Here is a 22,911-nt window from a genome sequence, read left to right on the forward strand (position 1 = left end):
AGTTATTCATAGACACACTGTTGCTTTCAGTTGAAATCAGAAAGATTAAATCAATTTGTTACTAGTAGTTCTGTGAACAGTAGACCTCGCGCTCAGTAAGTTACATTGACCTGTTGTTATGTTTTCTCAAAAATTAATAATTTATCAATTTAAAATGTCTGGAAAAAATCCTAAATAAATATAGAGCTTTCTGTCCTATCGTACCGTTACGTGTCGTCCCGGAATGTGAGTGTGAGCGCTGTTATCAGGTCTGCTGCAACTGTCTACAACGTTGATGGAAACATACAATTTTCAAGATGTTCGATGTTTTTGAACGGGTAGTATTATAGTCAACTGTCTACTAACGTTGATGGAAAGATAAATTTTCAAGATGTTCGATGTTTTTGAACGGGTAGTATTATAGTACACTAGACAGCTGATTTATGATGATTACTTCTATAGTCTGATTTTTACGGTAATATTGGCGTATGAAGGAGGCTCCTTTTTCCTTTTATATTATCCTTGAAATGCAAAATTTCCAAAAACCTTGTATATTATACGTCGACGCACAATTTAAAAAGGAACATACCTGTCAAATTTCATGAAAATCTATTACCGCGTTTCGCCGTAAATGCGCAACATAAAAACATTTAAACATTAAGAGAAATGCCAAACCGTCGACTTGAATCTTAGACCTCACTTCGCTCGGTCAACCAAACTTGAAGAAATTCCAGTGTTATTTAATGTCCCTTCAAAATATATTTGAATAAAATTCTGAATTTTCTTCTTTTCAGAATCCCTCTGACAAACGTATCTATATCATCAAGACTGTCGTTCCTCACTCCGCTTCAAATCCACGTTACAAATATTACAATTCCACTGAAATGAGCTACGAGATAGATGATCTGAAACCAAGTACACAGTATGAGTTTACAGTGAAAGTTGTGAAGGTAAGTTACGTATTTTATTTCAAAACATCTGAATTAATCATAATAATTATGATTACAATATTATTGTTATTATAACTATAACATCTATGTTTTCAGTCAATGGAATGTGTCAATAGAATATGAAATTTGATTCACAAGGTGCGTACAGACTTATGCGCCTGGAACAAGCTCATTTCACATTATATCTGAAATGAAATGAGATGAAAAAGATTTTATTCATCTAAAAAACAGTACAATAACAGGAAAATCTGTTTCTTATCATCGGAACATAGAAATGTGAAGTAATAATGATGTAACAAATAATGATAAGGCTCTTTTATAAGAATGAATAAAACAAAAAACGCCCCGAGGCCTAGCCTGTGTGGGGTGGTATACATAAATCTTAAAACTAGAGCTAAGAACTACGTAGATGGGTAATTTGATGCGACCGACTGGTCTCTAAATATTACAAATATACTGCTAGAATGACATAAATTAGAAGAAACAAAGTGGACTTCACATAAATAAGCTATTATAATAGGATATACAATTCTTAAAATACACTGACTACCAAATCTATCATATGAAATTAACCTCTAACTCTATAAGGGGTATGATGATGAATGATGAAATCATTTCACATAGAGCAATTCCACGGGAAAAACATAAAGATACAAATGCAAAGTATACGCACAATAATTCAGTGTAAAAACACATATGCAGATAGCATGTATAAATATCAAATCAAATCAAATTTATTTGCCATAATATCGAAAATACAAATCAAAATAGACAATACAAAGTTTTACATATTAATATAAACAATTTCTATAAGTACATAAAAATAAACGTTGATAATAAAACTTATTATATAGGCGCTGCCTGCAAAACCTCTAAGGTTTGTGTGCTGGCAGCGAGTATCAATAACAAAATACAACACTAACAAACTTATTGAAGTGAAAAAGAAAAAAGAAATGAACCTGGACCTAATTATTTAAAAAAAGTTGTTAAAAGTACTTCATATGTGTATAAAATGAGCTATGTTTATTGATTTGATCCAGTCTGCTATTTTTTTATATTAGTTTTTGTTGTCTTACTTGTAATTAGGTTCGATGGTATTAAATTGATCAACCTATTGCTTATATATGTGAATTGTCTCCGGCATACAGTAAGGTTAGATCTGTTAATTTGGAAATTGGATTGCATTCGAAAATTATAAGTTCTGATTTGTGGTGTGAATAGGTTTCTGTTTTTAATTATATAAAGTATAATATTTTTCACATAAAGTTGTTTAACTATTAAGACTGGGAATTCTGTAAAAATAAGATGTGTGGGGTATCGTCTGGGTCGACCAAGGGCAGCTTTTATTATATGTCTCTGAATCAAGGAAATTTTGTTGAAATGTTTGTCCAATGCTCCACCCCAAACCCTAATCCCATACTGAAATACAGACTGAGCATAAGCGAAATATATTAATCTCAAAATAGATAAGTTTCCCAGACCGTTCAATCTGTAAAACTTGTGGATAATATGTTTCAATTTTTGACAAGTCTTATTTATGTGCGTATTCCATTTTAGTTGAGAATCTAATATCACACCTAAGTACTTGGTCTCTCTCACTCTCTCTAATGATTGACATGCACAGTCTCCACCTCCCTCCTGTAAGCCTTCACTATGGTTATAATGATAGGCGCAGCAGTCTGAGTGAATTTTTATTCCGTTACGAAATATGTCTGCAGGTATGGACCTTTCAGATGGTGAGAAAATCATGAAAACACTTTTTCTTATATTTAAAGTTAGAGTGTGGTGATCTAGCCACATCTTAACTTGGGCCAGACCAGATTCTGCCAAACTCCTGACCTCTCGCCAGTTAGATGCTGTAAATATTAGGGCTGTATCATCAGCAAAGGAGATTGCATGACAACTATTCATTTGGATCCTCAAAAGATCATTAATATAGATCAAAAATAAAATCGGCGAGATTACTGTCCCCTGTGGAAGGCCATATTCTGACAGTGTAACTTTACTAGAACCAAGAGTCTGGATTCTTTTACTCAAATAGCTTTTAAATAGCTTCAACACTGGTCCACGGAAACCTATTCTCTCTAATTTGTTCAGAAGGGTATTGTGTGGAATGGTATCATAGGCCTTAGCCAAGTCCAGATACACTGACAATGTTTTTTTATTACTCTGGAAATTATCGGTCACTATTCTAACCAGTTCAGTCATAGCGTCTTCAGTGGATTTACCCTCCTGGAAACCGTACTGATTACCAGCTATAAATTGATATTTTTCTAGATATTTTATAATTCGTACTTTAATTATTTTCTCGAATATTTTAGATAGGTTACTAATAAGACTTATGGGACGGTAGTTCTCAGGAGCTTTTTGGCACCTGATTTATACAGAGGGATTATTTTTGCAATTTTGAAATGAGATGGAAAATGGCCTAATTCAAAACATTTGTTGAATATTATCGACAAGGGCTTCGTTATGTATTCTGATATATATTTTTTAAGCATATATTTCCTAGTCCATCCACCCCAGGAGAAGAATTAGTTTTTAAATCTTTAATAGTAAGCAATACCTCATCAGAGCTCGTTGGGTACATAAAAAATGAATTTGGAGTGTTAGTCGCATCACAATGTGAATTCTGTGAATGTACCAACTGCAATGTATCCCCAGTATCAATCCTCTCCGCATAAGTTCTTCCTACCTCAGAGAAGTATTTATTCAGCGTTTCCGGGTCGATGTCAGGTGGTTTATACACACGTTTTCTGTCTAAAATTTCCTCAATACATTCCCATGTCTTCTTACTATTACCTTTGGAAAGCGATATTTTATTTCTATAATAATCGAATTTAGTTTGTTTTATAAGGTTATTTAATGTATTTCTGTATGTTTTGTATTTATTCCGCAGTTGTTGATTGAACGGTTGACTATTTATTTTTTATGCATTTTGTCTCTTTCCCTAATAGATCTAATAAGTCCTGAGTGATCCAGTTTTTTAGAGGTCTATTCCTGTTTTTAATTTTTATTTGATCAGTGGAAGATTTTATGTAGCTAACTAGTTTACTGTAAAAATTATCAACTTTATCGTCTAAATTCACATTGATTTCATTGAAGCAAGTTTCAGTTTCCCAGCTTTCCCCCTTCAACTTATCAATCAATTTCATGTAGTTAATTTTCTCAGTAAAGATCTCTCCACTCTTCTCTAAAACTGTGATTGGATTTCCCAAATGAAAAGTTGTACAAAAATGGTCCGTTATGCAGTTTTTTGTATAGAGCTCAGTACATAACTCTCTCCAAAATGAACATTTTTCCAGAATATATGATCTATACATGTTTTTGTGTGACCTGAAATACGAGTAGGCTTATTTATCAGGGATTGCAGACCATGCATTTGCAGAAGACTGCTATATTCAGTTGATAAATTACTGTTACTTAAAATATCAATGTTTAAGTCTCCAATAAGAAGAACATTTTCGTTTTTATGAATATTAGACATATTCTCATCTAAGTCATTTAGAAAAGTTTCTATGTTTGAGGATGGAGATCTGTACACTGCCAATAATGTGTTAGGGTGAATAAAAGCTACTAATCTAATCGCAATAATATCTGCAGCCGAATTTTCAAAGTTAAGATAATGAACATCAAACGATTCTTTCACAAAAATACATAATCCATTACTATTATTCAGTTGCCCTGGCTTATCAATAACTGTATAGCCATCTATGCTATAATCAAAATTCTTATCTTTTGTCATCCAAGTTTCCGTTAGAATTATTATATCGTACTTTATTGTACAATTTTGCAAAATATAAACAAACTCATCAAATTCCTATTGATACTTCTAATATTCATATGTATAATATTTAAAAAATCAACAGTATCTGTTATTTCACCATCTATACTAGAACGAAAATCAAAACTAATAATATCATCATTCTCTATCGTATCAAAACATTCCAAATTTATTACTTCATCGAAACTATATTGAGTATTCATTATTAAATTGAATGGAATTTAAAAAAATTATGTCCTGTAATGGTTGTTATATTCATGCTTAACACTAATATAGATTTATGTATAATGACATTGAAGTACAGCAGGTTGAGTTATATCAGGGATATGAAAAAAGTATTAGTATTCTCTAATTTTTGGATAAGTTTGGGAGGAAATTGAAAGGTATAAGGTGCAATGTTAAGTGAATATTGTGATGTTTTTTTTTATAATATTGCTGTTCCATAGCATAAATGAGACAAAATAAGTTTGGGAAAATGTCCAAAACTTTTCAATGTAGAGGATTCAAAAACTTTCCATTTCAAAGAATCTGACATTAAAAAATGAAGAAATTATGATACGATTTTTGTTTTGATTTAATTTGTCAAAACCTTTCTGAAAAAATGAATATTCAACCCGGCCGGGTTGGTCTAGTTAGTGGTCAGGAGCGTTAAGTTTATTAAACTTCAGTCTGCTTGCACCGCCTGGTCATGGGTTCGAATCCCGCCGATGGCATGGATGTTTGATCATCTCATCACCCACGCACAAGTAAAAATGCTTATGTGAATACCCCATCCGAAATAAAAAAATTGCATAAGGTACTTCTTCACTTCTTTAAGAAAAGTGTGTTTATTATCCAATGATTTTAGCGTAATAGGGAGTAAATTATAAAATACAGTATCAGTATTTGTACAGAAACAGTAAGATACAGATATAATAAGCATCATCTGATTACAAGTGGAATGCGAGTATTTGTGGTACGTAAGTCTGTACGCACTTCTACAGTAAGCAAATTGTATAATTCACAGAAACGACTTTTCACAGTGTTACATTTGCCGGTTTTTGACTTTCATTGCTCAGAAAAATAAGAGATAACATGTGGTATTGTGATCACCTTGGATCTTTTCTTGACCTGTACTATTTTCAGTCTAAAGGTGCATTTTCGTTTGTGCATAAACTTCCGCAGTCGACAACGACAAGCATTGTTGACATTCATATTGTCCAAATTTCAAGTGTGCTGAAACAGCTGATCAAATAAATTTTCATTATTTGTCTTTATTATTAAAGAATTGAACATTTCTAATAATATCAACATATTGCCATTCAAAAGAGTATAAGCTCTACATGGCCCATTAAAACATAATTAAACATAATCTTTTAGGTTAGGTAGACAAATTGAAATCTACCCAATCTGAGATTGTCTCCCTGTCGTGGTCGACGACGGCATTTACGCACAAACGAAAACCCAGCTTAACTGAACGAATCAAATCAAATCAAATTTTTTATTCTCACAATTTACAAATAATACAGTACAGTTACAGTACATTTATACAGTATAACCCTTACTTTATGAGAGACTCACATGTAGGCTTAAGCCTGTGTTTGTGAGGGCCTGGCGTAATTCGCTGAATTTAAAATCGATAAACTAAATTATGAAAATTGATATTTATTAAACTAAATTGAGAAAAATACAGATTGAAAAAAAGATATGAGTAAATGTTGATATTATAGGCAGAAAAACAAATAATTGACTGCAGAAACAGCCAGTTATAATTAATGACTAAAAGTTAGTAAAACTAAAAGGTAGATACACTATAGCAATGCAATTAAATACCAAATTATAAAGAATTTTCCAAACTTAGAATGAAAGATGGTGATGACGATGGACAATCCAATCAAAAACATGTAATACTATAACAGTAAACTACACTGGCTACAAAAAAAATAATAATAATAATAAGCACTGTGGGACTTGGATTTCGAAGGACCACAGACAAGATCACCAAGTTCCACACTCCCTACCTATATACAGAGAGCAGCACGCGTTCAGACTCCTCTTGGTCACTTATAATTAACCACTTCTCAACAAGTCGCTTATACTGGCCTGATCTGTAATTTTGAAAAGTTTTAAGATAGTCAGGTATGTTTCTAAGTATTATGTGTGACAGGTACTGAATATTAGTTGTTGAATATGTTTTATTTAATCTTGGAGTCTGTATATTGTTTATATGTTATGCTCTGGTGGGGTATCTATGATCTATTGTATTTTTAAAAATTTGGTTATGGTGAGAGTGCATGTAAATTAAGGCAGATCTCACAAATAGCTGCATTACATTGAACACTTTAAAGTCCTCATATAATTCTTAAGTGGAACATCTGGGACCTCTCTGCAATGCGATCCTCAAGATAGAATTTTGAGAAACTTTTAAAGGCTCAAGAACAGTTTTATAGCATCCCCCCACGCAATTATTACAAGCAGTGAGAGAAGAAGAATTCTGTGAATGATTAACATAAAATGAGTTTGATTTCCATAAGCTGCTATTTTTTTATATCTATATTTGTACAGTAACAGTAAGATACAGATATAACAAGTATAGCTTCATCTGATGGAAAGTGAAATGCGCGTGTTCATGGCACATAAGTCTGTACGCACCTCATGAAGATCATTGAACAAGAATATTTTATTTCAGTATTTTCAAGCATTCACGCAGTGAATAGTTGAAGTAAAACATGTGAATAATTTATTGAACATCAAGTATTCAATCTATTTGAAGACGCTTCATGTTTTATATGTTTCGTTCAAATAATCTCTTTATATTTACCACTTATCTATCTTTGCGTTTAATTACAAGACAAATTGGACAACAGGGTCAATTATCAATAATCATATCACAAGATCCAGATTTTCTTTGAGAATTGAACCACACAGAACGACCTTTTACAAATCTAGCTCACAGCTCACAGCATATGGCTAAGAAAGTATTTAATTCGTTGCCGAACCTCTTGAAAGAGGCTCAAACACTAAGGGCCGGTTTCCGAGCTCGGGATCTATAAGTTCTGGACTTACAGAGTCCAGGACTCAAATAAGCTCTCGGGTCTAAATTGACTTTCTGAGTCACGATTTTATCTTCTAAACTCCGCAGTCTATCAAGCTCTCGACTTATTTGAGTCCAGGACTTTAACGCAATAGATATGAGGGAAATTCACAATATTTTGCTGTTGTATTGTTGGCATTATAGCAAAATGGAAACAGCTGATTGCAGCGGGACAATTTAAATGAACATGCTCTCCAAACTATTTTGTAAAAATACGTTTCGATTTCTTTGTAGGCCTATTCAAAGCAAAACCTTTGAAAGGTGAATGAATAAACATTTCATTTTACGTTACCGATATGCTGTTATTGATCATTGATCCTAACCAGTGATTTTGGAATAAAATTTTCATTACCGTAGGCTATTGAGTTTGAAAACGTATTTGTTTTGAAAAAACTGGAGTAATAGTTTATTATTGTTATTATTATTAATATGTTGAATATGACATTGATTAATAACATTCATATTGGAATATAAATTCCAAGGCAATCCTTGTATTATTTTGCTTGATAATTTTTAGGTTATGTCATAAAATGAGGTTAGTTTTTTACGCATAATTCTGATACAATTATATTCCAAAATGAACTTGCAAACTATAAATTATGAATTTAGATTGACTAATCCAATTAAATTAGGTATTCCATGACATCTATTTGGCTTTTTATCTACTCCAAAACAATAACTGAATTGTGTTTGCTCAGTTAAGTCTAGAACTTGAATTTAAACCCTACCCCAGTCGAGGGTTTAAAATCACGCTGTTCTAAGTCCTGGACTTGAAGATTTTTTATAAATCCTTGACTCGGAAAGAGACGAGAAACTAATTCAAGTCCTGGAATTATAAGCCCTTCACTCAGAAAGCGAAATTATAAACTCCAGGGTCTAACGTGATTCTTAAACTCCAGAGTCTATTTAAGTACTGAACTACGTTAATGCTCTGACTCGGAAAGCCAATTTTCTGACTCCAGAGTTTAAAGTCAGTTAAAGTCTAGAACTTAGGTAAATCTCGAGCTCGGAAACCGGCCCTAACAATTTTTAGGGGAAGACTGAAAAGCTGGTTAATAGCCCAGTGTCCCTATAGTTGGCAATCTCTAATAAACTGATTGGAGAATAATAAAATATAACTGAAAAAATGTATTAAGACTCTCTCGTGTTACTTTCGAGTAGCCTATAATGTTCATGTTTCCAGATTTTATTGATGACTGTTTCTATGTAGGATTGAGCTGTAACATTATTATTTACTAGTTCTTAAATTATATTTTCCTACAGTTACCTTGAAAAGTGACCATTCTTAAATTATATTTTCCTACAGTTACCTTGAAAAGTGACCATTCCTGCACTGATTACAGAATGCAAAGAATCACTTTTCCGCTCTAGTGCGCAAAGTATTACTTTGCGTACTCTTAATACTTTGAGTATTATCTTGCAGCCATCCTAATCAGCTGTTGACATTGTTGGCGTGTATTTTGAATGCGAATTTGTTTCATCTATATTTTTTCTGATTTTCAATTAAATAGAAATGAGAACTCATTAAATTATACATTTTTAATATTAATTATTCATTATTTCAAATAATATTTTTTTCATTCATAAATTGATTGGTTGAAAAATTATTTAGAAATAAAAGATTTACTCAAAATTATTCAAATTTTCAAGTTAATTGAATTAATTTAATTTTTAATTTGAATAAATTATCGATTATTAATTTTCAATTGGATTATCAAGTTTAAAATAAATTAAAGTTGTTATTAATAACAAAATTAAACAGACAAACATTTGATGGATTTCAGCCTTCATTTAACCCTTAATCAACCACTTTTCATATTCAATGGTAACTGTAGGAAAAATTTAATGTGAAATACGTGCGCAAAGTTCCTCTGCTGCACTCAAGAAACCATTCCGCCTTCGCCTACGGCTCGTGCGTAAACGTTTCTTTCGTTGCAGCAAACTGTCACTTTGCGCACTAGTTGTACAAATAAGTATTTCACTATTTTAAAAATTATTTATCAAGTTCAACTTTGTATATGAATGTTATATTTTTTTAATGTGCAATATCCTACTATCAATGCTTACTGTTGTTTAGCCTGTGACAAATAATAAATTGAATTGAAGTGAATCATGTTGTTATGCTATCCATTTTTGTAGGGAAGGAATGAAAGTCCTTGGAGCATGGTTGTTCAGAACACGACGTTTGAGGCCGTGCCCACGACTCCGCCACGTGATCTGACCGTTGTGCCTGTCCCAGACAATCCTACCATGGTTAATTTGAATTGGCAACCACCGAAAACTCCCAACGGACAAATTAAAGGTTTCTAAACTTATCCTCATAGCTATAGCTTCAAATTTCGGTTCAGTTTACTTGCTAATCCATCTGAATATGTATGTTTATATTAACTACACTACATTTAATCTACACTAAGACTCAACTCACACTACCTCGACTCCAATCGAGGATACTCCAGTCCCTCGACATTACAACTTTTTTGCTTATTGTTACTACTTTAGTTCCATGCTACCCCATTTCTAACCTTAATTTATTAAAAATATAAGATCCAATTCGTCACTACTTCGCAAGTAACAATTTTTATAATAATTATTGTGAATAATATTGTATTATATTATAATATAATATTAATTATATTGTCTTATCTAATTCTTATTATTGTCTTATCTAAAATGATAAAACATCACTTTTATAAAACATAACCTCACTTCTATTATAAAAATGCATGGTACTAAGCAACTCAAGTCGAGCCTCGACCAACATCACAGAATAGATACAGAATGGAAACTTGTAATCAAACGCCTATCTAACCAATGCTTTTTACATGACCCCAATACAAAACACGTCACGTGACCTTGGGAAGTTCCAATCCTGGTCTTCTGATTGGCTCGTGGCAGTGAACGAGATCAATTGATCCGGATCATTAAAGTGATCCGAACCTACCATCAATACTATTACAATGCGGCGCTTCCTAACAAGATGGCGGATTTTAGCGTCAGGGTATAGCCAAGTTTCTGTACTGTATGTATACTGTGCCAACATGTCGAGTCGACGCTTGACTCAGTCTCACAGTCGTCGGAGACTAGAATCGACTGGTCTGAGTGTCGCCATTTGAATATTTATGCTGTTTCGAGAAGAGACTAGAGTCGCAGTCTCTTCTTGACTTGAGTCGCGTAAGTGTGAGTTGAACCTAAAAGATTAGAGAGAAGGTAGGTAACGTTTTGTTCAGGGAACGAGAAGCTTTTTCCCCCATGAAGGGAAAACTATTCAACATGTCGTAGGGTATGACTCATTCAATGCGGTATACTGCGACGAAATAACAATTATATGTAATATTTCTTATATATTTGGTATTGAAACATCTAAATTTGAAAATCTGTTTGTGAAAATTATTTTATACGGAACATTTTGTTAAGTGAAGGACTAGACGACTTGATAACATATTTCGTACTATGTGTAACCTTATCTAAATTAGGGAGAGGAATAGCACAATGTCACCTTATTTTATCTCTTCCTATCATAAATAGAAAGCTCCATATCAGGTCTATTCTTTTGTACGCATTTAAAAACAATATTACTTCCACCAACATCATAAATCATGAATATGCTACAAGAAGTGCCCTACGGCTACAGTCAGGACTGCCCAGGAATCTTCGCTCAGTGTGTGTCCTACCTAATACATATCATTCTGAGGAATTGCCTTACAGGAATAAATAACCCTTTAGGTTATTCTGTATCACAATATAAAAGAACCCTGGCTGATTGGCTATCTGGTCTAAGCCAGGGGGATTGCGGGCGTCTGCTTCGATCTGTTTATGTTTGACGTATCCTTGTGTGAATTGGATGGCTTTATGCATGAGGGAGCATTTTAATTAAAATCAAAAAAATTAATAAATAAAAATAATAGCCTAATAAAAAAAACAAGAAAAAAAATATTTAAAGAAAATAATAATAAAAAATTGAAAAAAAACCCGCACATTCTATCGAGGCTTAGTAGTTCATAATCATAAACTTTCTCAGTTGCATCATCTGTCGCTGGGTTCCTTTATGCATGAGGCTGTTCAGTTGGACCTGCACATAGATTATAATAATTATAGTTTCCTTAAAAAAAAATTCTTAAACCTTAGTGACTCCTTTAGCAGCTATCGTAGTGACTCCTGTAGTTCTCCTTCTCTTCTGTTATCCTCATCCTCGCGCGCGCGCGCGCGTGTGTGTGTGTGTTCGTGGTGTGTATGTGTGTGTGTGTGTGTGTGTGTGAGAGTTATTGAATTTTAATTTACTAATTTTTTTTAAAGATAAAATTATATAATATGTGTATGGTTCTTATAATCATTGGTACTGAGTTATTATTATCATTATTATTATTATAATCAATAGATTCAACTACTGATTTATAACAAGCTGTTTTTTATTAGGTAAGATTCGATGTATTCTCTTCTTTTTTATTTTTGCTATAGTAACGTTTATATTATTGTATTACTTTATGATTGGCTACCTACTGTAACATCGACCCAAATACAGACCCTAGAGGTCCATATGGGCGATTTGAAGTGATTGTAATACTTGTTTTGTTTTTTTTTTTGAATAAATAATTTGAAATATTAATGATGTACTTATTACTTTTATTTCTATGTGGTACTTTTACTCTTATTGTAAGAGTAAAGAATAATATGTATCTGGGGAGTCCATCAGTTCGTCAAGTACCTATTTTGACCATTCCTTTTGAAATACTGAAAAAATATGGGTGGTTGAGCTACTCAGTGCGTCAACCTTTCACGATATCAAGTTTTCATGTAATAAAATGTAAATTGTGTTCGATTTGGACATCACCTTAACATAAATATTTAAAATCTGAAAGAAAATTGAGGAATTGAAGGAGTTTGGGCATTATAAATGAATATATTTTGTAGCACTGCTACTTATTATACACTGTTTAATTATTTATTTTCAAAGGAAAAACTAGGCTAAGCCTGTACTATTTCTCTCCAAAAATTTTGATAAAATGTTAATGTTGTCCAAAAGATAAGGTTATATAGTCACACACTGCTTCGTCGCTTGATTTTCGGTCTAGAATTGATGATTTAAAATTTTGAATTTTGAAGGTTGATTTTATACTCTAAATGAATCACAATAAATTAAAAACTTTAGAAATATTGCACTTAGAAAAAATTTGAATACAAAATTAAAAACCTACTCACTATTTGTTATTGAATTATTATTAATTATTATTATTAATTATTAATTATAAAACTTGGATCATCCATTTGGGCCAGTTACACGTACGTCGGTTAACGTTTAATCACGATTAAATTCAATACTTTAATATTAAACTGATCTTATAAAATGTATAAGATTAAACTGATTTAACTCTAATTTATGATTACGCAGTCATTGAGATGTTAAATTTAGTGTACATAGAATCATGTAATTCTGTTCTTGATCTCACAATAAAGTGAATGTAATTTTTTCAGGGTATATCGTGTCCTATACAACCGACTTATCCAATCGAGATACTGACTGGGTTGTTGAAAATATAGCTGGAGATAAAATGACTGCCACCGTAAAAGGCCTAACGCATAGTACAACGTATTATTTCAAAATCCAGGCGAAAAACAGTAAGGGGTACAGTCCCACTTCACAAACGACTAACTTTACAACAGGACCAGGTGAGTAAAATAAAAATCGATCTTCCATAACTCTGAAAGAATCCTTCAAATTATTGAAAACATAACCTGAAAAGTCAAAATTTAAAAATCTGGCATTTTTCCTGCTTACAATAGAATAATTTCTTTAAAGTATTGACGATATTGTTCGTGAAATAATAAATTATAATTTGTGACTGAGAGTATTCCGTGTGAGTAACGTTTTGAATTATTGCTCTGCTGTAAGTGAAAAAAATGAGTACATTATTCTCCAAGAATATGATGAATATGAACTTTTCAAGTACTGTACTTTACTTCTCTTGTATGTTTCAAAATGATGTTGAATACTCGGAAAAATTATAAAAATTGGTTTCATCTATGTAAATATCTAAAGCTTTTCTAGTGAGTGAATTAAGATTCTAGTTTTTATTTTTAATTTTCCAGGCAGTGACACAAGACATTTCCATGAAGTTGGATTGAATGTTAAAGGTTTGTATTATTCATTTTTTTTCAAATAAGCTCCCATAATCAGTTCCCATCAATACTGTAGTTTTTCATTATAAGAGAATAAGATGCTTGTAAAACCAATTTGAAAAGGTTTTTGAGTTTACTGTACAACTCGATTATTTTGGAGTTGCATCTTATACAACTCCTTGTTCTTGTAATGTATAGAAATTTGAATTTTGAAATGAATGATACTGTATTTTCAAGTATTATTACCTGTATTATTGAAGATCCATTTTATTTAATTATTCAACTGTATTTTCAAGTATTATTACATGTATTATTGAAGATCAATTTAATTTAATTATTCCACTGAATTGAGAATGATGTGATCTGAATTAGTACTACTGATGTACAATCCGGGTAGAAGTATTTATACTCATAGGTATTTGTTAATAAGTGAATTGTTGACATACTTTTGTAAAGATACAAGGGCCATTTTTTCAACCGATTGGCCATAAATAGTTATTTGTGCAACTAGTGCGCAAAGTGACAGTTTGCTGCACCGAAAGAAACGTTTACGCCCGAGCCGTAGGCGAGGGCGGAATGGTTTCTTGAGTGCAGCAGAGGAACTTTGCGCACGTATTTCACATTAAGTTTTTCCTACAGTTACCATTGAATATGAAAAGTGGGTAATTATGGGTAAAAATTGCCTGAAATCCATCAAATGTTTTTTTCTGTGTAATTTTATTATTGATAAAAACCTTAATCCTAAAATCCTAAAGTCCTCGTTGTCCTTGGTTATAATATCTAATTAATAATGTGCTCGTTGTGCTTGGTTGCACCTCTGCTCACTATAGCAGCCACAGCAGTCACTGTTACCAACTTCATTTTGATTTTGCTGCACTGTTGCTCCATATAACCTACTAAGTATTTTGCGTTGCCATGTTGCAAATCTGGAGTGCAGAAGAATTTTTCCCGCACTAGAGCGGAAAAGTGATTCTTTGCGTTCTGTAATCAGTGCAGCAATGGCCACTTTTCAAGGTAACTGTAGGAAAAGATTATTCTTTTCACTAAAAGCTACACCTATGATTATTCTTCAACATAATTGCCGTGAAGGTTGAGGCATTTGTTATACCAGTGGACCAGCCTACCAAAACCCTTCATAAAATAATGCTGCCGCCAAATGAGTTCAAGTGGGCTATGACGTTGTTTTGGAGCTCCTCGTTAGTTTGGGAGCTCTGCTCTTAGGGCCGTTTGCACAGTGTGAGTTTAAGCTAAAGCTTAAACGAAATCTGGATTTTTTTTGTTTAAACTAAAATTCCGTTTGCGTAATATCAGTTTAAACTCTGTATTGAGTTCAAACTCTGGGAAAGTTTGAACCTCCAAAACAGGAGGCTTAAACCAAATAATTTGGATTAACTCGACATCTGTAAGATTTGATGGGAAAACAGCTAATAGTAAATCATTTTTCGACGGTTGTTTTTAATGCTTCTGTAGACGATAATAATTATTTGGGTTATAATGAATCATTATTTGAATGTAAAAATAATTATAATGGGGGAATTGATAGAAGTTTTTAATGCGATTGATAAAGATGACTGCGAAGAAATTTTGGAACTGAGAAAAATTGGGCGAAAAACGAATCATTTAAATTTCTGGGATGATACCGAATTTTTTTAACGGTTTTGCTTGAGTAAAGCAAGTGCCAACTTAGTATTTGATTAAATAAACCACTTGATAGAAAATAAGACAATTCTAAACAGTGGTCTTTGATTAGAAAACATGTTTTTAATAAAACATAACTGAGATATTTTGCTTTTGGGAGATTTCTAATAAACGAGGAAGACCGTAGTAGATTTAAGTAGATTTTCATAACCAAATAAGGTTTTTATCTTACATTCTAGAATATATTTTTTGATGCCAACTAAATATAAGTTTGTTTCTGATAGTAATATAGCATTTAATCATTTTTTGAAGAATTTCTTGATCGCTTTTCACTTTTATTACTGTACAGATTACAGCTCTGTGGATTTTGAACGAGGAAATAGTAGCTACATAACCTCAATTTACTGATGTTTTGTAAACAAATAACAAATTTCCTGTAAAAATCAGCCTTCCTATTATAAACGATGACTTTTGTATTAGAAACGATGACATTCTATTACCAACTTAACGCTAAACTGGTCTAACTTAAACTGAATTAGTAAATGCACTGAGAAAACCGATTCAAGTTTAAACTTTCAGATTAACTTAAACTGGATTAACTTAATCGAGTTTAGCAATCTATACTGTGCAAACGGCCCTTAGTCGTGTCTTGAGTTTGGCGAAAGGTTTGAGTCACTGGTGATCGAAATCCACAATTTGATTTGCTGGAGAAGCCGTTTGGTTGCATCAGCACTGTGAGGTCGAGTTTTCATGCATTACGACGATTCCGGAACTCATTTCAACTGACATCTTTAATTTTCCGGTACCACTCACGCAAAACATCATCACTAATAACGTTGGCTAAACGAAACGAGACGAGGCCGCGTTACCTGTACACTGGGCTATTGCTCCAAAAAGGTTCATCCTCCAACTCTCGACTAGATACTTCATTGTTCTCTGATTCCGCTTCATTTCCTTCATTAGTGTGCTGTCTTGAAGGCAATTTTAGCTGGTAGCACCAACTTATCTATTACTTTGCACCTTACATCTGTTGCATTTTCTACAATTATTGAATCTAAGTCAGTGTTCCAGTACTTGTAATTGTATTATTCTCATTCATATGATGAAACTCAACTTTCTCAAAAGCTGTACCTATACAGACCAACTTGAGTTACATACAATTCAATACTTATTGAACGATATGAAAAGGATTGGCGTCCTTTTGAATTATATTATATTGAACACAACTTGGCAAACATATGATGTGTTTGTCAAGCTCCATTCAATCTCGTAGAATTTATAAGGACGGCAAACAAATGTGCGTCCAAAAATCGATGTGGGCTTTACCATAGAGAAATAATAGCGTAAGTAGATATCCCATTGAATTGGACGTTTATGTCGAAACTTTTACTGTTATCTCAAGCCGATAGTCCACGTAATTCTTTCCCGTGAAGCTGTGTGACGCTCGTAGTCTCATACTGTGCCGTTCATACACTCTCATCCCAACAAAACAGTAAAAATCGACAGTAATCGGCTTGAGATAACAGTAAAAGTTGCAACATAAACGCCCTATACCATGGGATATCTACTTACGCTATAGTTTCTCTATGATAAAGCCCACATCGATTTGACTAAATGTGTACTTGTCATCGATAGTAATGTGTGTGTTTATCCAATCACTGTATGCTACCACTGGTTTACAGCTGAGATTGCCTTCAAGTAACCACACTGGTCCACCAGTATATTCCTCGGAGTGGAAACCACGAAAATGTCGAAATTCAATAACAATAGGCGACCACTGAAGGGTAACCAGAACTTCTACCTGTCCATCCATTGTTTTCGGCGGCCCCGTTTCGTTTCTTTAACCCCTCAAATCTTAGATTTATTTTAAACTAATGCCTTTTGCTTTTAAAAACGAATAACGCAAGTAGTACGTGACGGGAGACTAAATTGAGGCGGCCATGTTTGTGGATCCATTACTGGACAACAATTGACGATCTGGCCGCACCGATCACAGGGCGTTTGGTGGGGATAACAAGCCGTTCAGCTCTGTGAAAATCATCCCCCTACCGCTTGTCTGTTGAAAAAATGACTACCCTTGTCTTGTTGATGATAATATAGTATATTTCGCACCTAGAGCAGAAAATGATATTTTTCCGGCTCGAAAACGGTTTTCAAGTCCGAGACCGTAGTCCGAGGACTAGAAAAGATTGAGAGCCGGAAAAACATTTTTGCACGTGGTGCGAACGATATTTTTCGCCACACTACAGGTATTGCTGACAAAATAAATAAAGAATACTTGTTATCGTACCTATCTCTTGATTTTAGTGGTAGAAGATTTGCAGTCAGGATTTCAGATTCTTTTAAAATTTTACTTGGAATATCACGGGCGTCGTCATCTTCAAGCATTTTTGAAAATTCGGAATGCGCTAATCAACAATAAATAATTGAATAAAAATGGTTGCGAAGCGAATGCTGAATTAGTTTGATTCGAAATCATGGCGACTTCAGATAAGTGGACACTCGCCGATCTAGCGGATGACTCATTAACTACGGACTTCCATGAGCGGCTGGAAAGTGACCACTTTCTAGCCTAGACCGGAAAAGAAACCCTTTTCTGTCGTCAGACGAGAGTCGTCTGCAAACAAGGTCTTTCAGATCTACATAGGGGACTGGAAAACAGCTGCTTTCTGTGCAGTGTGGCGAAAATTATTAATTATTAATAACTCAGCTTCACTCATAGTGAGTAGGTTTGTGATTGTTTTCCAAATAATTGCAATTTTTCTTAAGTTTCCAATTTATTGTTTCCTGTGAATAGAATGTACCTATTTACTAAGTCAACCTTCGAAATTTTCAAATAATTTTTCCTAGGCCGAAAATTGAGTGGCGAAGCCGTGATGAGATGAAATTGAAAATTCTTTATAAGTCCTCTCCACCACTCAACCTCGAGTGATGTGTGATTTCATAACTAATAATACTTTGGACAACATTAAATCTTTATTAAAATTCTGGAGAGAAATAGTACAGGTTCAGCCTAGTTTTTCTTTCATGGTCATATTATGATTATAGTGTTTTGTACAATGAATGAAATAAATAAATTTACCTCCTATAAAATCAACTTATGCTTAATTATGTCTTGCTTTTACTAATCATTGTTTCTTATACTAATTGTACTTTTTCTACAGATGGAAGATCAGGACTAAGTAGTACCACATTGCTCTACATCCTAGCTGCTTGCTGTCTCTTATTCATATCTGGAGTGGCAATAGGTATCGCCATAGTTTGCTGTAGACGAGTTACTGATGCACAAGAAAGAAGCAAAAAAGGGTGAGTGTTGTAAAGCTTTTTAACTAATTATTTTTATATTGGTATTTAATTCTTGATCGGAACATAGGAATCCAAAAACATGTATAAATTAATTGACAGTGAACGTCAAGTTCCCATGTTTCACTGCCATAAGCTAGAGTGGGAACACATATTACCCTGTAAAACCTCATTAGTGTATCCTTTCTAGCTTTGTTTCTTGAATACCTATCACACCACACACTGAACTAATTTTTTGTTTGCTGAAAATCCTTGTCTTGGTTATAAGTGATGTCGCATCCCAGATAATTTTAATTTCCTACTTGTTCCAAAATCATATATTATCTAGAACTATTTTGATCTGGTTGGCCATTTTCAATAGGATACCATCACTTGCGTTTTCTTCTTCGAAATCTTAATTTTGAAATAGCTACTTATAACATGCAGCTTATACAGAGTGGTGCAGAGGAAACGCTAGTTTTATAGTGGTTTTTCGAACCGCTAGTACTCGGCGAAAGGAGGGGCTATTGCCATGGAACGAATGTTGGGCAGACGGCCCATACTATGCCATTTCAGTTGCTATGAGCGTTGGAACGTTCAACATCGTGTGTTCGCTGTCGAGCAGTTTTTTTAGAAACATTGAATCTGTAGTCACAGTACAACGCTTTTCTGTCAATATTTTAGAGTTGGGCGTCGAGGTGCAATGCCCAAACGAAATACTGTACTCCGATGGGTTGCAGCGTTTAGGAGTACTAGTTCTGTGATGAAAAAGAAACCGCCTGGTCTTCCTCGTTCAGTCCTTACTCCTAAAAATGAAACCTAGTCAGTGTCGTCTAGTCCTGAGATCATGTCGTCGAGTCGATCGTCTCGAATCTTGAATTGAATTGCCTGGGACTAGTAACAACTGCCATTCTAACTCGGTCTACATTCTCCGGGGGGCAATACCCCCTCACGTCGCCGAGTACTAGCTGTTCGAAAAACATGCGTTTCCTCTGCACCATTCTGTATAATGATATTTGTAGCTTGTCTTCATATTACTGCAGTGTAACTATATCATCGGCAAATAATAAATAGTTGATGTATGTTTGTTAGGCAAGAGGGATGTCCTCGTCCACTTGTTAATTCATTTATTCGTTTTTTTCAATACTTTCATTTGCGCTAAAAATAAGAGTGAGTATTCTAAAAAATATTGACCTAATAATTCTGGACGTATTACAGATACATGAAAGGAAACGCTAGCAAACCTGGTCAGAGTAGTATCAAGCCTCCAGATTTGTGGATTCACCATGATCAGATGGAATTGAAAGCAATGGAGAAATCGTCTCAAGGCAGTTTGGATATGGGACCTAGAGACATTGACACAGACTCTGAGCCACCCCCCAGACACCAGCCTACCAATTCCTTAGATAAACGCTCCTATTCCTCGTGTGTTGGTGAGTTTTATTTCTTGAATTCATAGTTCTTGAACACTAATTCTTTCTAGAATGATTTTTGGAACTCGTCTCGTAAAGCCTGTATCGAATGGTGGAATTTTAAAAAGAATATCATTGGTTGAATGCATTGTACCATATATATATAGTGAGGTCCACGTTATGATGGCAGTGGAGAAAGATAGGAACAGCAACAGCGTTGCCGATTCTCTGCCTTGCTACTGCCTTCTATATAGGATAGCTGATACTAGTATGTCTGAAGTAATATTAACGGTTCATTCTTGTTTAGTATAATCAATTATCTTTCATTCGTCAAGAGACTATTTTTTCAATTATTAAACAATAAACTCTCATGATTGAGATATAGTATATTACTCTATAAGCCCAGAAAGTTAGTGTTTACGGTATGGGAATATGTTATCCGAATACCGTAAACACCTTTCTGAGAGAGTCGCGTACGATATTTTTCGCCACACTACAGGTATAGCTGACGCCAAAAAGTTAGGCGGTTTCGTGGGTCTCTTGTGCGTTCCTACAGCTGATGTTGTCAAGTAGAGTTGTCATCTAGCTTGGCTTAGGTGATGATTTTTCAATCAAAAGAGACAATAAATAGATGCATTGCATCAGCTGTGAGTAGGTTACACCATGTGACCAACGAAGCCGCCTAACTTTTTGGCATCAGCTATATAACAATAATAAATTGAATAAGAATGTTTTATGAGTGGGGGGGAACTTTGATGTCTCATATCTCAAGAACCAAACGTCTTAGGGTACTCAAAGTGGGGTGGAAATTTCCGATCTCACCCTCCTGAACACAATGCACCATATGGCACAGTTGTCCAAACACATTTTCAAAAACTTTCAAAAAGCGGCCGGAAAGGGTACTCTTTCCGGCCTTAGCCGGAAAGAAACCTGCTCTGACGTCAGACGAGAGTCGTCTGCAAACAATGTCTTTCAGATCTACGTAGGGACTGGAAAACAGCTGCTTTCTGTGCAGTGTGGCGAAAAAATATTTCGTTGATATTTTAAAATTTTGAAACAACAATCTGGTATTGCTATCTGCTTTGTTGAATGTTAGACTAGGATAGCATCATCAATGTTAATTTAATGCTGCCATTATAACGTGGGCCTCCATATAGCCCACACACTTGCACCCGGGTTATTCTAAGACTTGACAATATAGATGCCTCTCAAGCATGGATTTCTCTTAAAAAATTATGGGCTAAAAAATTTTAGAGGATCATAATTTGACTTTTATACAACAGAGTGAAGTAATAATTTAGTCTTGGTGAAATTATCAGTAGTGTGGGTTGATTTTAATATTTTAACAAATTAATGTACATGTAAATACACTGTGGAGTGTACCCGTTCTTCGCAACAGATCTCCTCGGATTAGCAATATACTATAAGAGCAGGTGTTACCCGTGCTCCGCAAGGGTCTGTTAAAAACAGATAGATTGGATTCAGTTTTACAGTCCCATGCTGATTTTAAAACTATTAACAACTGTAAGTATTTACAATAGAAAAAATCTGGTGTGGCGCACTCACACAACTTTCCTTGCCGTTATGAAAATTGATCACCTGACGCTAGTGTTCCCGCGTATCTCAAGTCTACTATTCAAAGATTTGAGCCAGCTGGTGACAGGGCAATAACGCTGGAGACACACGAGGTCTGCTATCTCTTCATAGTGAATCATTTAATAGAATCAACAGTTGCCAACAGTTTGCAATTCGATAATCACATTCTCTCGAATTTCGAGCTTATTTTTAATTTTAGGTGAAAATGTTACTGAACATTAATTGTAGATACTCATGCTCAATCTTTTCCACTCGAAATTTTTTGTTTGAATTGTATCTGAAGCCTGATAATTGAGAATCTAAAATCAAACTTTGCATAGATGGGGCGGAGCTCCTGAAATTTTTACAGATATGGGACTTGTAGCAGTTGATAGAACTTATCGATGACTATTTTAGGTATAACTTTAATCAAAATCGTTGGAGCAGTTTTCGAGAAAATTGCGAAAAACACTGTTTTTGACAACATTTTCGCAATTTAGCCGCCATCTTGAATCGCATTTGATCGAAATTGTTCGTGTCAGATCCTTATATTGTAAGGACTTCACGTTCCAAATTTCAAGTTAATCCGTTAATTGGGAGATGAGATTTCGTGTACACAGACGCACATACACTCATACACATACACACACACACACACACACACACCACACACACACACACACACACACACACACACACACACAACACACACACACCCACACACCACACACACAACACACACACACCACACACACACACACACACACACACACACACACACACCACACACCACACACACACACACCACACACACACACACACACCACACACACCACACACACACACACACCACACACACACACACAACACACACACACACCACACACCACACACACACACACACACACACACACCCACACACCACACACACACACCACACACACCACACACACACACACACACACACACACACACACAACACACACACACCACACACACACACACACACACACACCACACACACACACACCACACACCACACACACACACACACACACACACACACACACACACACACACACACACACACACACACACACACAC

General features: G+C 34.4%; 1 protein-coding gene across 11 annotated transcripts in view; it reads left to right on the forward strand.

Moving 5' to 3' along the window:
• Window positions 1-22,911, forward strand: part of LOC111048178 (neogenin) — a 267,521-nt gene that overhangs the window by 115,621 nt on the left and 128,989 nt on the right. For all 11 annotated transcript variants that reach the window (XM_039442940.1, XM_039442944.1, XM_039442937.1 and 8 more), the window contains exons 16-21: window positions 774-929; window positions 9,926-10,088; window positions 13,256-13,450; window positions 13,871-13,915; window positions 18,703-18,844; window positions 20,039-20,253. In XM_039442940.1, the coding sequence (XP_039298874.1) occupies window positions 774-929; window positions 9,926-10,088; window positions 13,256-13,450; window positions 13,871-13,915; window positions 18,703-18,844; window positions 20,039-20,253 (916 nt within the window). The remainder of the gene's footprint in view (window positions 1-773; window positions 930-9,925; window positions 10,089-13,255; window positions 13,451-13,870; window positions 13,916-18,702; window positions 18,845-20,038; window positions 20,254-22,911) is intronic.

This window comes from Nilaparvata lugens, chromosome X, assembly GCF_014356525.2.
Source record: "Nilaparvata lugens isolate BPH chromosome X, ASM1435652v1, whole genome shotgun sequence".
NCBI lineage: Eukaryota > Metazoa > Arthropoda > Insecta > Hemiptera > Delphacidae > Nilaparvata > Nilaparvata lugens.